Source organism: Opisthorchis viverrini (assembly GCF_000715545.1).
Source record: "Opisthorchis viverrini unplaced genomic scaffold opera_v5_167, whole genome shotgun sequence".
In the NCBI taxonomy this organism is placed as follows: Eukaryota; Metazoa; Platyhelminthes; class Trematoda; order Opisthorchiida; family Opisthorchiidae; genus Opisthorchis; species Opisthorchis viverrini.
This window is the reverse complement of record NW_008751825.1, coordinates 755911-771835: the sequence shown is the minus strand read 5'-3', so window position 1 is coordinate 771835 and position 15925 is coordinate 755911. Positions and strand designations below refer to the sequence as shown.

At 45.5% G+C, this 15925-nt stretch overlaps 2 protein-coding genes across 2 annotated transcripts in view; one reads left to right on the top strand and one right to left on the bottom strand.

Moving 5' to 3' along the window:
• Nucleotides 1-15925, top strand: part of T265_14276 (hypothetical protein) — a gene marked incomplete at both ends in the record, with an annotated part of 83039 nt that overhangs the window by 7229 nt on the left and 59885 nt on the right. The gene's annotated exons all lie outside the window — the stretch shown is intronic.
• Nucleotides 1-15925, bottom strand: part of T265_07386 (hypothetical protein) — a gene marked incomplete at both ends in the record, with an annotated part of 52683 nt that overhangs the window by 12063 nt on the left and 24695 nt on the right. The window contains one exon of the mRNA XM_009172890.1: nt 9083-9243. Coding sequence (XP_009171154.1) covers nt 9083-9243 — 161 coding nt within the window. The remainder of the gene's footprint in view (nt 1-9082; nt 9244-15925) is intronic.

Genomic DNA, 15925 nt, shown 5'->3' with positions numbered 1-15925 from the left:
CCATTTGTTGTATGGTTCTGAAACAACGATTGTCGAACACCTGAAGACGTCTCAGTTCCGCTCCTCGAAGAGACCAACTCTTACAGCCATACAACAAAACATCCCGTACTGTAGCTTGACACACACGTCCCTTCAGATTCAGGGATAAACCATTCTGACGCCATAGGTGTCTCAAGTTAGCAAACGCGGCCCGAGCCTTGCAGATTCGTGCATTCACCTCAACTGTCACACTACAATCATAACTAATACAACTTCCAAGATACGTAAAACAAGGAACGTAAGACAAGGAACGTCTACTGTTGACTGCTCTGAAGAGCGCTCACCCCTCCGTATGATCCCTCTCGGAGGCTCACTGTAATTTTTGGACGGTTCGCGAGCTTGCAGCGGGACCAAAAACACCTCATCACCAATCGAGGATGCAGTTTCAGTGCGAAGTGGAGTTTTCAGCTCGTTTCTATTCCGCTTCCGCTCATAAAGTTCCTAAACGGCATCTGAGGTGAATTCTTGATCGCGATTTGGCCTTCAAATCTCCTGGTTGGCTAGCTTGAAGCCTAAGTCTCCTTGTAGTCCTTCTGATTGGATCTTTGAATGCCTTTATTTCAGCACTTCTATTCCTCCGTTGTGACTGGTCCATTTCTTCCCTGCTTTATGGTCATCCACTCGATTGGATGGTTGTATAACCTCCTACGTTTAGCGGTTTTCTTCCTTTGATCCGCTTGCTATTTTTTCGTTGTCTGGTTCCCCACATCGTTCGGGTCCAGCCATTTTACAATGTCTTTACTCGTAGAAGATGGCAGATTGGATCGGTGTCTGTGTTTGTCGATTGATTTCTCTGGGACAAACGAGGTTTTGGTAAACTCACACTCACTTTTGTTCTTGTATGGGCTAGTAGATGGCCGTAGTTAAACTGACATTATCTATCTTCTGCCTTCGTGAATCGAACCTAGTGACACAGGGTCATGGTTTTCGCTGAGAAGCCTGTATTTCCTCATTTTGATAACCAGTTTACGTGCTTCATTGTTTAGCATAACCCCTAAATCAAAATTTGTGGATGGAGACTGTTCAGTTAATTTCATTCCGTCTTTCCTGTGGATTCAAGTAGGGTCTTCTCAATGTTTTTCTAGGCTTGAAGACGACCGTCACTCAGTTCTGCTGCCGGAGGCATATAACAGACCAATCAGATTCAAGGAACTGAGACCACGAAGCGGCTCAGATTCCAAGCTAACCAATCATGTGAAGTGAAGGAGCAATTCCTGTCACCTCCTCGTTGATGCCGGCGACCTGTGAGGAAGCACATGTTTAAGTTAACGTTGAGTAACCCAGCACAGAAGTAGATATAGTCAAACTGTGAAACAGTGTGACTTGTCATGAAGATGATATCCCCGAGGATACTGAATATCGATGTCAAAACCTCGTAGGTAATAGTGCGTAAACTTTCGCCTTCCTTCAGACTCAGTCGTTTCTATCGAAATTATTCGTCCCGAGGCTGACCAGTTATGCACTTTCCCCGTCAGTTGAATGCACTGACTAAAGAAGAAACTTGGATTATAAAGAGTGAGTTGCCTGGCATTAGTGCAAGTTGTAAAAGTACTCTCACTGAGACATCTACAGAACGTCTACCCCGATCTAAATGCTGAAGGTTGTTGTTCACCTTTCCAGGAAGATGTTTTGGCCTACGAAAAGCTGAAAGCGGTTTCTGCGTACTCTTGCTGAGAGGTTTTGTCACACGTGGCAGGTGGTCGACCCAAATGCTTTGCCTTGTAAAGCCACAGGCGATGGTTATCGTACTTCTACGGCGTGAGGTTCGCATGCGGTGATGCAGATGAACAGCGAGTGACAGCAGTGTATACTTACCTGGTCCAAATGAACCAGCAGAATCTGCGAAGTAGGCATTACAGTGCCTGCCCCAACTTGTTTCCGTCTCAAATAGAACGGCGAGAATTTTCATAAACTGGCGACGCAGGTATAAGTCGAAATGCTGGACTACTCAGTCATGGTATCCGCAGCCACCCAGAACTAATTCAGAATGGTCCAGAAAGTTCCAAGCTACTTGACTAAAAAGTCATGACATGCAGGCCTGTCGATCGACACAACCAATGTATGTTACTGGGTCACCGTTCAAGGGGTCGGGCTTTCTGCTCACATCACTCACCACTCCTACTGTTACTGCTTGTATCCGTTTCCGGACTGGCCTATGACATCAAACTACGCCGAGCCACACCGGTGTAGTTTGCAAGGGCCATTGAAAATACCGAACGCCCATCAGTTTGCCGATGTCGCCTCTATGCCACCCAATGAAGGATCATTTTCTGAGTAGAACGTTGTTAGGCCGTCCAAAGTGTCTCGCCTTGCTCGATAGCAAGTGCTTTTAATGTTTATGTACATCAGTCTTGCCTACAAGTGAATTCGTTCTCCCCGGTTTGTGACGGTTTCTGCTTGCTCTTGCTGAGAGGTTTTGTCACAAGTGGCAGGTGGTCAACCCAAATGCTTCGCCTTGTAAAGCCATAGGCGATGGTTATCGTACTTCTACGGCGTGAGGTTCGCATGCGGTGATGCAGATGAACAGCGAGTGACAGCAGTGTATACTTATCTGGTCTAAATGAACCAGCTAAGTCTGCGAAGTAGGGATTACAGTGCCTGCCCCAACTTGTTTCAGTCTCAAATAGAACGGCGAGAATTTTCATAAACTGGCGACGCGGGTATAAGTCGAAATGCTGGACTACTCAGTCATGGTATCCGCAGCCACCCAGAACTAATTCAGAATGGTCCAGAAAGTTCCAAGCTACTTGACTAAGAAGCCATGACATGCAGGCCTGTCGATCGACACAACCAATGTATTTTACTGGGTCACCGTTCAAGGCGTCGGGCTTTCCGCTCACATCACTTAGGCGCGAACATATTCACCTACGTGAAGATCTAAATGTACCCAGCTTGCGCTGGTGGGATAGGGGTGACACGCTTGCTTGGTATGCGCGTCGCCCAAACCTCGGCACTGCCAAGGATATGGTGAGCTCTAGTAAGAGCGAAACTCGGATCCAGTGTGGACTGACCTGAACAGAAGGACCGTTGTCCAAACGAGAGTGATGTGTGTGTTTGTTAAAATGTCCTCTGTATGGTTCAGACGACCCTGTCTAGTCTTGTGAATAGTGCTGAGCCTTTGGCGAATCGATATATGTGGAGTGGGCTGTCGAAGTTTCCAGCAACCTTATGAGTAGTGCATTACAAAAATATATATGTATCACGATATCTCGAATATCGTAGCAACTGAAACATGAGGTGGCCTGGTGCAGCACATTCAGCTAGCTGGAAACATCACAAACGAGAGATTCAGCTGGGTTCCAGGTGAGTCTCTCGCAAAACCAAATTTGTTTGCAAATGAGTGTATTTCGCCAATGTGTGACTTCCACCATCAAATGAAATGCTAGCCGAAAAGCGTTCGGCCGATTGGACAATTTATATCACACTAAACTCTTGTCCTCGCGCCTCCTTTTCCGAGGACCAGAATCCCTCAGAAACAACGATATGTCACCTTTTGGCTCCCAAAATGGTCGAAGATGTTCACCGTCGTGGTCCGCGCCTCTGTTCGCTTATCGGTGAATCGAATCCGTGCCCAGTTATGCTGACGCAGCAAAGAGGTGAAATTTCTCTCCCTGTTGCAATATAATTGGTTGTCTTATCCTACTATGAATGGTGTTTGCTAACTCAGTGGACTGTCTGTTGGCTGATTTATAGAATGGATCTTTTCCAGATAAGCCCCGCCAAAAAGTTAACCCCCGCCACCCAAAAAAGATAGGGAAAAAAGGGGATATGAAATTATTAGTTTTGGTTGTTATTGAAGAGGGTGAAATTGGGACATGTTATTAATAGTTGGCATGAAAAGGTCTGTATTTCGGTACCTTTGCCCCCAAACGAAACTCACACAAGTAGCTGTCCCCTAAAGATCGGTGTGTGCCGCATTGGTGTTTATTCTGCATCTTGTAGACGTGCCAAAGAGATTCGATAGTTTGTGTATGTGAGCTCCAGTCGTTGAATGCACAAAGTTTTCGGTATGATTAACCGTTTTATGACTATAATTCATGTCAATCATCATTTCAATTCCTTGGTATGAAGCCCACATATCGGAGATTGTGATTGAGCCGGGAGCGATGCAGGCCTGGATTGTGTCCTAAACTCCATCCTAGACCGCTCCAGCCAAGTTCCCTTTCGAAGACCGATCTCTTGCCGACACTGTCGGACATTAAACCACCACCTGTCAGAAACAGTTGAAAGTGTCTTCGAGAAATACACTCAGTTGCAAATCAATTTGGTTTTCACGGGAGACTCAGTTGAATCTCTGAGTGTGAAAACCAAATTGATTTGCAAATGAGTGTAGTTCTCGAAAACAGTCCAATTAGGGTTCAAGTAGATCATAAGGTTGACGGAAACTCGAGGACTGCGCCTACCTGATGAGCCCCAAGAAGGGCGAAACCGGTCGTGGGCTGTCGAAGAGTTTTCAGCAACCTTGTGAGTAGTTTACTTTATGAAAAAGTTGAAATTGTCATTTGGTGGCCATTGTTGCATAAACGTTGCTGATGGATCACCCCGTGGCTTCGTAAAAAACGTAATGCCGTCCCTTTGTCAAGAACGAGAGAGTTGAAAGTGTCAGAAAGTTCATTTAAGGTTTTACACCCGAACGGAGAAAATCTTTTGCGGAAAATGAGCCTAGAATTAGGCGAGACATCGGACGCGAGCTTTGGTCCCCAAAGGCTGTTACTTTCCCCGTGTTTTTTTTGTGACACAGCAGTACCATTCTCTCAAAATAGACATTTCGTCGTTTTCTAAAGTGAACTTAAGAGCATCGATTCCTCTTGGTCCTTCTGACAACCACAGCAAGAACAGATTTTTTGTGACTCAACGGTATGGAAGAAAACGTGTAGTCACGTGACACAAGATTGGGTGGAGTGGGGTCAATATCACGGTAAACAGACAGTGTGAGTTCACAGCCTTTGTGCACACAATACCAGTTATTTTGTTTTGATGAATAAGACTTTGATGAATTCTAGAATTAGCCGATTTTGACTGCGCAGAAAGTTTGTGAATGAAGTTAATGAAACGATCTGTTGCCAAAATGTGCTTGGCGGTCATTGAAGACGATTTTTTAAATGTTTATTTGCTCTTTTGAGGTCTGCTTGGAAGGTATTTTAGACTTATTTGTGGAAAAAATTGTCTCCCTCTATCGATTTAAACGTCACCGGAGCTGTAATTGCCCTGATAAATCCCATGAACCAAACTGCAGAGAACTTGGACCTCCGGGGTTCGCTCATCCGTTGTTTGAGCCTTCGTTTGAACATAGGAGTCTCATCTGAATGTCGGATAGAAGCGGCTCAGTGTAGCTTAACGCATTCGAAAATTAATCGTGGAAATGCCTCTTCTCCAGGGACTACTGAAACGGGTTTGAGCATCGCCTTGCTAGAGTCGCACAAGAAGTTCTCTGGACGTTCGTCTTGTTTAAAGTCACCCCCTGTGTACTTTTATTCTCTAAGTATTTTATGTCTGGTGTGAATGTTTGTGAACCTGTGAGAAAAGGTTTGAATCAGATTGCGTTTATTAGAAACTGAAAAAGGCTGAACACCTGAGCCTGTCTCACGATCAACAGCTCGCTTGACAGTTCAATCCGAATACTTTTGGGGTAAAGTATCTAAGAATTCCATACTACCGTGCAGTTCAATCGTTATTCGTCAACTTTTCTTGTGTAAACTTGGCAACACTGTACGAATGTCGGCGAGAGGTAGCTCAGTAGTTAGGACGTGAACTTACCGGAAGGTCCGTTTTCCGAACCTAACCTTTGCATCTTGACTGCAACCTGGCGGTATCTCAGCCATCGAGCTTGCTTCGGGTGGCATGGTAGGCAGATACCGAAAGGCTGTTACTACCGAAGGATTAGTATGTACTTATTATCGATATCACCAGATATTTGCACCGCCCTCACCCAACAGCACAGAGTCTTCTCCGGAGAAATTCATTTTAGCGAGGAACACATCGATTCAGAGTGGTCATATATGTGTGGAATCCAGATGCCGCATTGTGACTACACGCAATAGAGATGTTGCTTAAACTATCATCTCGTCATGCTATTTTAATGTACAATTTGACACGGGCTGGGGGGCGAGATGGCTCAGTTGTTAGAGCGCGAATTTACTGACCGGAAGGTCCGCGGTTCGAACCCAACCTCTGGCTCTCGACGTCTAGGCTTGGGCAACCTAACAGTATCCCAGCCCTCGTGCCTCCTTCGGGTGTCATGGGAGTTAGGTACCGAAAGGGTGCTACAGCTAAAACGACACGAATGAAATGACTTTGCAATGTGGAGACACATTCTACCTCTCCAAAGGTTAGTTTTTATCTTCCAAGTACCGTTCATCGGGAGCGCCGGAAGCCCCAAAATCTTATAGTTGTTTTGCGAACAGCTTCACTAAGAGATACGAAGGCATCTACGACTGCGAAGAATCTCCATCACTCATTGGAACCCCACATCACCAGCACACCAGGCCCCCCCTGAGCTGTGATCCCTTGAGAAGAGTCTAGCCAACCGCGTTTCATTAAGCAATTTACGACAACTGAATAAAATAAAGTTGACTGCACCGACTTGGTGGTGCTCAAAGGGAAGAAATCGTCCGTGGGCTGTCAAAAGGTTTCCAGTGACCTTATGAGTAGAGCGTGTTTTGTCGAGAAGACAACTACCTTTCTTTTTCCAGATAACGTTTTTTTGTTAGCTAAAGGCATAAATTGTTGTGACTAAAACTCAATCAGCCCTTATGAACCATAAAAAATTTAATTTTGACAGCAACACTCATTTACAAATTAATTTCGCTTTCACGAGAGACTCCAGTGAATCTCTCGTTTATGACATTCTACAACTGAATGTGCTGCACACCAGCCGCCTCATGTTTCATTTGGCAGGCTATTCGAGATGTCGCACTATATTTTCATAGAGGAAACTACTCACAAGGCTGCTGAAAACTCTTCGACAGCCCACGACCGGTTTCGCCCTTCTTGGGGCTCATCAAATAGATGCGGTCCCCGAGTTTCCGTCAACTTTATGTTCTACTTGAACCCTAATTGGACTGTTTTCGAGAACTACACTCATTTGCAAATTGATTTGGTTTTCACGAGTGAGTTAACTGAATCTGATGAAATCAATAAGTTCTCCAGCTGATCTGCTGATTGACCGAGATGATAACAAGACATCCGCTTCTAGTGAAACAACTCTTCGCATGATTTAACCAAGTAGCTGGGGAATGAAGCCACTCTTGGAGAGTTCAGGAACTGAGCTTAGGTCCCAAAGGAATGTTGCCTACCTAATCTGTGAAGAACAAATTATATTTGTCGGACTGTTATTATCTTTTCAGCGCTATCCTACTTTTTGACCTTAACAGTACTTTTTTCTATAACAGTTCATCACTCCAACCAGTTTTCCGAAACACTGAATTGAACGTGTCTTCGAATCAGACAGGAATAACTATGGGAAAGCAATGAGGCTATCTAGTTTCCTCTGGATAAACGAAGCATCTGGGTTTATAACCTGAAAGGGTCTCATGCAAAGCACCAAATTGAAAAGAGTACTTTCTGTCGAGAGAGCTTGGTAGTCGAGGCGCGAAATTACTGTCCACAAGGTTCGTGGTTCGAACCCAACCTCAGCATATCGACTACTCTTGTCTAGGCCTGGCCAGCCTTTCTGTACCTCAGACTTACTGCTCTTTTCAGGTGAGACAGCTAAGCACCGAAATTTTTACACCTGAGTGACTACCATTACCACCTACGTGTTATTTCATTTCACAATCATTGCTTTATCGTGGAGGTCTCCATTTCGAGGATACTTTCCCATAGATCCCTTCAGCTGTGGCACCCTTTTGGTGCCTAAATGCTATGCCACCCGAAGGAAGCATGAGGGCTGAGATATTGTCAGGTTGCCCAAGCCTAGACAAGGGAATTCGATAGGCAGAGGTCGGGTTCGAACCACGGACCTTCCAGTCTGCAAATTCACACTTTGAACACCGAGCTATCTCCCCTCACTTTCTCATAGAAAAACCTGTGGTTAGGATTATACTCTGTTAAGTAAGGTTTATAAAACTGAGCACATCTCCCACTTTTATTTTCCTGAAACTTTTTGTCCTAGTAAGAGGTGAAAATATTGCTTACCGGTTGGGTTTTTTATGTTAGCTTGATTGTAGGGTTCACACTCTGGTGACAAATGATTCAAGTTTTCTTTTGAATAGTCGGTCGTGCTCATTGCTCAATCGTAACTGTTCCACACGGCTCTCATTCATTCCCGTGGGCACTATACAGCTCGTTACACAGTTCGTTTCATCTGTAATAATGTAACATAGGTTGTGACCCGAATGTACGTGTCTCCATCTCTGAATATGTCAGACGATTGCACATATCTAGGCCAACTTCAAGTACGTTTGCCGTGGCGTAGCTACCGCCGAAACAACATGGCTGAAACCACGTGACCTGAGTGACGAAACGCGCATGACTTGGAAGTTGAACAGAAAGTAGCAGTGGAACCATGGAAAAGCCCCTAAGTTACAAACCAAGGGAGAAAGCTTCACAACAGGTGACTTTCTAACGAGGACATAGCGTATTCAGCTTCGGAGGTTTTCGACGGCAACTGATCGAATCAGGCGGGGCGATTCATCCTCATGACGCAGCAACTTCATTATAGCACAATCTCATGCAAACGTCTGGAGTCCCGTCGTTTGGTGGCACTATGCAGCCAGTTCATATGAGTGTTCGATATCGGTAGTACAGAACCATTGATTGAAATCCCCTAGAATTTTTGCCCTGTTTGGTTTGAAGCAATTCCTGAATATTTGTGGAGTTCGTCCTTGACGCGAAATCGAACTTGATATAACCCAGTGGTTAGGGCGCCAACTACTGACCGGTAGGTCCGTGGTTCGAACCCAACCTTGGCAGCTCGACTGTCCCTCCCTAGACTTTGACAACCAGGCAGTTACGTAGCTCTGGTGCAGCCAGGCCCCGAACGGGTATGACAGCTGATCCTATCAGAACTCATCGACCCCCCTCTCCGAATTCAGTACCACACTTGTGACTTGTGTACACAGCGCACAGAAGACGTTCCGTTGTGAAGATATTCACTAAAGTTTCCTTTGTTTGATGGGAACGGATATCCGCAGCAGGCGCATCACACGTGTCGTCCCCAGGAGGTTCCGGGGGACCTTCGGTTTCCGTAGTTTCAGGACACAGCTGAGTTGAAAAATGTACTCAAACTGTTTTGGAATATCCGTCCTAACAGAGCCGTGCTAATCTCATAGGGATGACTGGCACTGTGCTGACGGCAAGAACTTTTATGATGAGCTCCATGCATATAGTAAACAGAGAACTCGAGCCATTTCCCTGCAGCAACCAGGATAAATGGACGTTATGAAGACAGGTATGCTGATAGCTTAACTTTTTAAGAAAGCTTAATGTCTATTCTTGGAGTTTAGCCACGTACTCATAACAGCTCTACGAGATCCGAATTTCTGCGAATGAAACATGCTCGCCGCTCTGAGAAACTGCTCAAATGCAATTTGATTTACCAGCGCTATGGTAGACATAGTTTTCCATGCGCCATAACGTTAAGATGAATTTTTGTAATGTACTACTCATAAGGTTGCTGAAAATCCGTCGACAGCCCACGAACGGTTTCTCCCTTTTAGTTTGGAAGTGAGTGTATATTCGCGAGTTTCGTGCAATTTGGTTTCAAGTAGAACAAAAGGTTGACAGAAACCCGGGGATTGCGCCCACCTGATGAGCTCCAAAAAGGGCGAAACCGGTCGTGGGCTGTCGACGGATTTTCAGCAACCTTATGAGTAGTACATTACAAAAATTCATCTTAACGTTATGGCGCATGGAAAACTATGTCTACCATAGCGCTGGTAAATCAAATTGCATTTGAGCAGTTTCTCAGAGCGGCGAGCATGTTTCATTCGCAGAAATTCGGATCTCGTAGAGCTGAGGGGAGTTTCGAACCCGCTACTGTCCGGTCAACAGTAAAAAGCTTAACTGCACGACCACGAGTGTTTGATTGGCTGTCACTTAGAATGCAGACAGCACTCATCGTTGAATCGTTGAGTCCTCATCACGTGGTCACACATATTGACTAGCTCCTCGAGTGATGACTGCTCATATGGAAGTTTCACTCAGCTTGCCAAATTAATCTCTCTATGGGATTCTTACTCTACTGTTTTGCTTTAAAGCTCACACCTGTACATAAGTAAAATTGGGTGCCCCAGTGGGAAATAAGGTTGATACGAACTCGGCTTACCTGACAAGGCTCAGGAAGGACGAGCCCAGCAGTCGGCCACCGACCAATTCTATCGAAGAGGACTGGGTCAACGAAGTACACTCATTCGCAAACTAATTTGTTTGTTTGAGAGACTCACCTGGAACCCAGCTGAATGTCTCGTTTGGCTTCAAGTAGAGCATAAGGTTGGCAGAAACTCGGGGACTGCGCGTCTACATGATGAGCCCCAAGAAGGGTGAAACCGGCCGTGGGCTGTCAACGAATTTTCAGCAACCTCATGAATAGGATTGAGTCAGCTTTTTGGTTAACAATACCCCATGTTTGACAGGCTCGTCTTGTTTGATCGAATCACAAACGATCACTAAGTTTGACGTTAAATTCCATGATTCCACTTATGGGTTTTCTGTAAGGGCTAAGCAGCGGAGAGAAACCACGGAACACCAGGATTATCTCAATGTTTCGCTATCTGTTCCGGTAAACCAGTGACAGCTGGTCACATGCATCCAGCCGTACATCGAGATCTATGCCAAAGGTGATATCTCGAGTGATCTAGAGAAATTTTCTGATTTTCAAACGTTTCCTTAATCCATAAAACCGGTAGTTCCGCCATAGACACCCCGACTGTTTGCTTCGTATCCGTTTGCAGCCTTGACTGGACACTAGTCGCCGTATATTTAAAATGACCTAATAAGACTGGTATATGCTGTAGAGCGTGAAAGTAGGTGAAAGTCTTCGGGCATAGAATTGCCATCCCAAAACTGATCGTTGAGTAAAACTCATTGTCCACTACCTGTGGCCAGAAAATGTCACTTTAGTGATAACGGGAGCCAGATTGTGGTATGCTGTGTCACCTCACGCAAAGCACTTTTCGATGTTGTATTACAAATCTGGGGGCGAGATGGCTCAGTGGTTAGAGCGCGAATTTACTGACCCGACCTCTGCCTCTCGAATTCCCCTGTCTAGGCTTGGGCAACCTGGAAGTAACCCCGCCCTCACGCTTCCTTTTGGTGGCATGGCAGTTAGGCACCGAAAGGGTGCTACAGCTGAACAGCTGCAGTACGAATCAAACTCTTACCACCTATAGTCAACTCTCAAATAATTGTGCTGATTCATACAAGCAGATCACAATTTTAAATCGATTGTTGTCACGTGCAGTCAGTCAGCGTCACGTGTATGATAAGCCTAGCTGGAACATGATACCCAGTACGACCAGTAGCTGACCGTGTCTGCAATTTATTGCCAATTCATTGCCAATTTATTGCCATATACGTTGGGAGTTGGGAGAATTGCCAAGAGACGGTGCTGTTCTCTGAAGAGGGGGACAAACTGAGAGTTGAAGGCCAGTGATCACGGAGACCGTGGCACTGAACACCCATGGACTCATTCAGGGTGCGGGGGCATCCGTTTAATTCTGTGACCAGTGAGTACGAACTCTGTACCCGACGGTTCACAAAACCACATTTTAGTTCTCACCTCATCTATTCAGTGACTTTGACATGGAGATGTGAATTTAGGTGACACGAGAGGAAACAAAACACAATAAGTGAAGTAGAGCCGATATCTTGGTTGAGCTACTCTGGGCCTGTTTCGGTTCAAGCCCCAAAACGAACCTGTAACTTAGTTCGTTGTACAGCCTAGTGTCTGGAGGGTTTATGTGCAAGTAGTCGAACTTGACTTGTTTCGCAGCTCAACGGAATAAAGGCCGGTGGTAGAATATGGTATCTCTGTCAGGGAGCGGGCGAGATGGCTCAATGGTTAGAGCGCGAATTTACTGACCGGAATGTCTGTGGTTCGAACCCAACCTCCGCCTCTCTACTTCCCCTGTCTAGGCTTGGGCAACCTGGCAGTATCCGAGCCCTCGTGCTGAACGACTGTCAGGGAAATGAATCCTTAGTTGATTACGGGGAAGCTGGGGAACTAAATACAGGACAACAAAGGATGTTTCGTCACATAAGTCAAGCCAATGTATACTGAAAAGCCAAGAAGCACTGCGCAGCTATTTCTCACGAACTTGTAGCGGACTAGGACCTTATTAGTGTGTTCGAACAAATTAACAAGCGAAGTAACCAATACAAAACCACAAAATCACAATGGGAAAAGAATAAATAGTCGAATGAGAACTCACGAACGTGTAGATCCAATAGTCCACTACACCGCGTGAGTGATATGTTCCACGACGGAAAGGTTATTCACGGCTAAAAAAGGTCACGGGGATTTATTGTGACGTTCAACAGTTGACACAAACACAGAGAACTAGTCCCACTAGTTCAGCAGTCAGCAAACAGTTCAACGGAGCGTAAATTCCCTGATTCAGCAAGAAGTCAGCAAGTTGCGCCAAACGATTGTGTATTGGTACTATTAAAACAAACATCACGAGAAATGTGACAATACAGACGCTACAAACTCATGAACTCCCGGCCACTAGTCTGAACACTCAACCGTTCGGCCACGAGCGACTGATCAGCAACGAGATTAACTCGCACTTAGACAGGATATAGTGCCACTCATCTTTCATTCACGGGATCCACATCACGTGGCCACAAGTGTTGACTAGCTCCTCGAGTGACGACTTCTCAAGTGGAAGTTTCACTCACTTGTGAATTTTACTCCCCTTCTGAGGCAGTAGCTTGGATGAGTGAAAATTCTATCTGAAAAAGTATTGGTGACGTTCACATCAATATAGTGGAGAACTTTCGGGGGATCAAGTTTGTAAACTCGTGATGAACTCTAATCAGTTAGTACCTTTTGCCGTAATACGACCCGCAATTCAATCATCTCTAGCAATCCTATCAACAGGGCGAGCGCTGAAAACCGTTTTGCTTTGGAATAAATAATTGTTTTTCTGTGACAAGACTTGTTATCCATTCCCACGGTGTCTTTGACAGGCGTACTGCGGCCTTACCAACGGTTGCAAGTAGTACGGTCATCTGACCACGGAAGTTGACCTTTAATTGTCGTATGATGATCTGACAGCGCCAATTTTCAATACCTCGCTACATGTCCTGAAACCGTTGCAAACAGCAACGTAATCTAAGCATGGTCGTCAGAGGTGATTGTATTCGATGTCGCGAAAATGGTCAAAGTGTGCCAGTCCAAGAGTTGTCGTAAGGATGCAGTCAGCTAGATTTAGTAAGCCGGGTGTACCTGTTTCTGGAGCAGCATAAATGTGCAAAGGCCTGCGAATGTTCTAGTACAAAGGTATCCAGTTCCAGCATCAACGTCCTCTCTGTGACCAGAATCAGACACCGTCATCCGGAAAAGTTGGCAAGGACTGTCGATCGCTGCTACACTTTTGTGTGCCTTCACTGTCACGTATGAACAGGACCTTTGATGCTGCTTGGTGTTGACGACATGGTGCCTGTCCTCACGGTCGTAACTAGTTACCTGACTTGAGTTCCACCTGGGTTAGGTGCTATAAATAGTGGTTAGAGTCGACAAATCTCAAAACAACTTGGACAGGCGGCGAACTAATCTTTTTGGTCGAATATTACTGAAAACTGTTCGACAACCCGCGACCGATTACGCCCTTATTGAGGCACATAGGGCGCGTGTAGGTCCTTAGTTTCCATCAATCTTGTGTTCTACTTGAACTCAAATTACCCGAAGTTAGAAGAACACACTCATTTGAACATCAGTTTGGTTTTGACGAGAGACTCAAATGAATTTCGACCAATGATGTTCTTCAACTGAATGTGGTGTACTAGACCACCTCGGAGACTGTGCCCACCCCATGAGCCCCAAGAATGACGAAACCGGTTATGGGCTGTCGAAGATTTATCAGCAACGTTGTGAGTAGTATATTACGTCCATACAATGTATTTCCATACTGGCGACTGAAACAAGAAGCTGCCTTGTCTACACACTCAGTCGGATAAGAACATAAACGAGAGAACCCAAATTGCTAAGGAAAATGGGTATATTTTGAATAATTAGCGTGTCCAGAAACGTCTGACGTGTGAAAACTTTCTTTGTCGACCTGAATAGTGTACCCCGGAAGAAAATGTGTCTTCATCCAACTGAGGACGATGATTAGCAGTGGCTGAACTGTCAGTTTCTCAATTTTGCCTTGCTATTGATTTACAAGCCGACCGAGCAGGTAAAGAATGACTTGATTAAGACGTGTGCACGTCACATAGAAACTTGGACTTCAGAATTTGGACTAGACCTCCAAAACCGAGCATAATTTACTATTAAATCGAATAGAACCTACACCTGCCCACTTTTTGTCCGTTGGCTGACCAACACGCCTGTTATCTCTGACTTGCAGGTGTGGGCCAACACCAAAAAAAACATGGAGAGACGCGAGACAACCTCTTGTGTATGGGTAAATGTTGAAAGGCCGCTTCGGTCGGTATGGGTCGACCGACTCAATGTTTAGAACTGATCGAAGTTCAAACCAGACTAACTGACCACGCGTGCAGACACTGTACAAACATCTGGCGTGTCATAAATCAGGTTTGTTTGCCACAGACTATGTGCAACAACATTTGTGGAAAAAATTGTTAAAACACGCTGAATTATCGTGTTCTGCCGTGTGCTGGTCACTTACTGAATTGTGAAATGCTTTTTACATATCCTCAGGAATCGAGCAGCTGTGGTTCACAACAAGCGAGACGTAGACGTGTTCCCGAACAGAAACAGCATACGCTTTTAACTCCTCGACTGCAGATTATACCAACGTCAACACGGGGGTTTAGGACTGAATGGCATCGCCGTTAGTTCTGTCCGGAAGAAGTAATCCGAGGAAGTCATCGAATAGCACCAAAGAACACCACGGGATGACCAAAAGTTATTCACTAGAAATCATGTGATTGGGTCCTGAGCGGGTTATCCTGATGCGGATTTTCACGTTCATCGGGACCTCTCACATGAGCGCAGTCAAAATGGGTCACCTGACATCTCGGGTGAGGGGTGCGAGGGGACAACTACTTTTATGAGGGTTTTGTTGCTAGTGTCAAAAAGGCTTGACTAGGGAGTGAGCTCGTCAGATGAAAGGTTGGTGCTTTGAGTTCATTCCCAAGATGTGCCTTACTTTTTATGGGTTTCCACTGAGTCTGTTTGGACGACTGGGGGTCGTTCAAGTCTGCACGTTTATAAGGGTCAAACAAAGTTCTCACTAATGGCACTAACAGACAGTACCAATGACTTCATTAGGTGAAAACATCCCGAAGAATACGCGTAGTTCATGTTCGTGGATTTGAGGCCTAGCAGTTCCGGTTGAGCAACAAACGGGCGGTCGGCCTCAAGCCTGCGTTTCGTTCTTGCGTCGGCGTTAACCCGAACTTCACATACAAAAACCCAGTGGCTCACATTCATTGGGCACTGAAAAGGTCAAGTCAGAACAGCCACCAATCAGAGGACGGAGCGATCAACAGGGACGCACGCTCACCGGGCCAATAGCTGCTCTGTGTCAACCCATGCGCGAACGAAAATCATGCAGTTCGCCTTACGATGTACCTCGGCTGGTGATGAAACGTTCGCGACCAAACCGCTCGGCTCAGCGAACAAGCCACACGGTACCGGTCAAACTGACAGTTGACTTGATCTTTAATCAGTAAAATCACTCGAAAACCACCCTTTCCTTCTCCCTTGTTCCGTCCTCTGTTCGGTGAGCTAAAGATTGAGTCTGACATCCAGCTA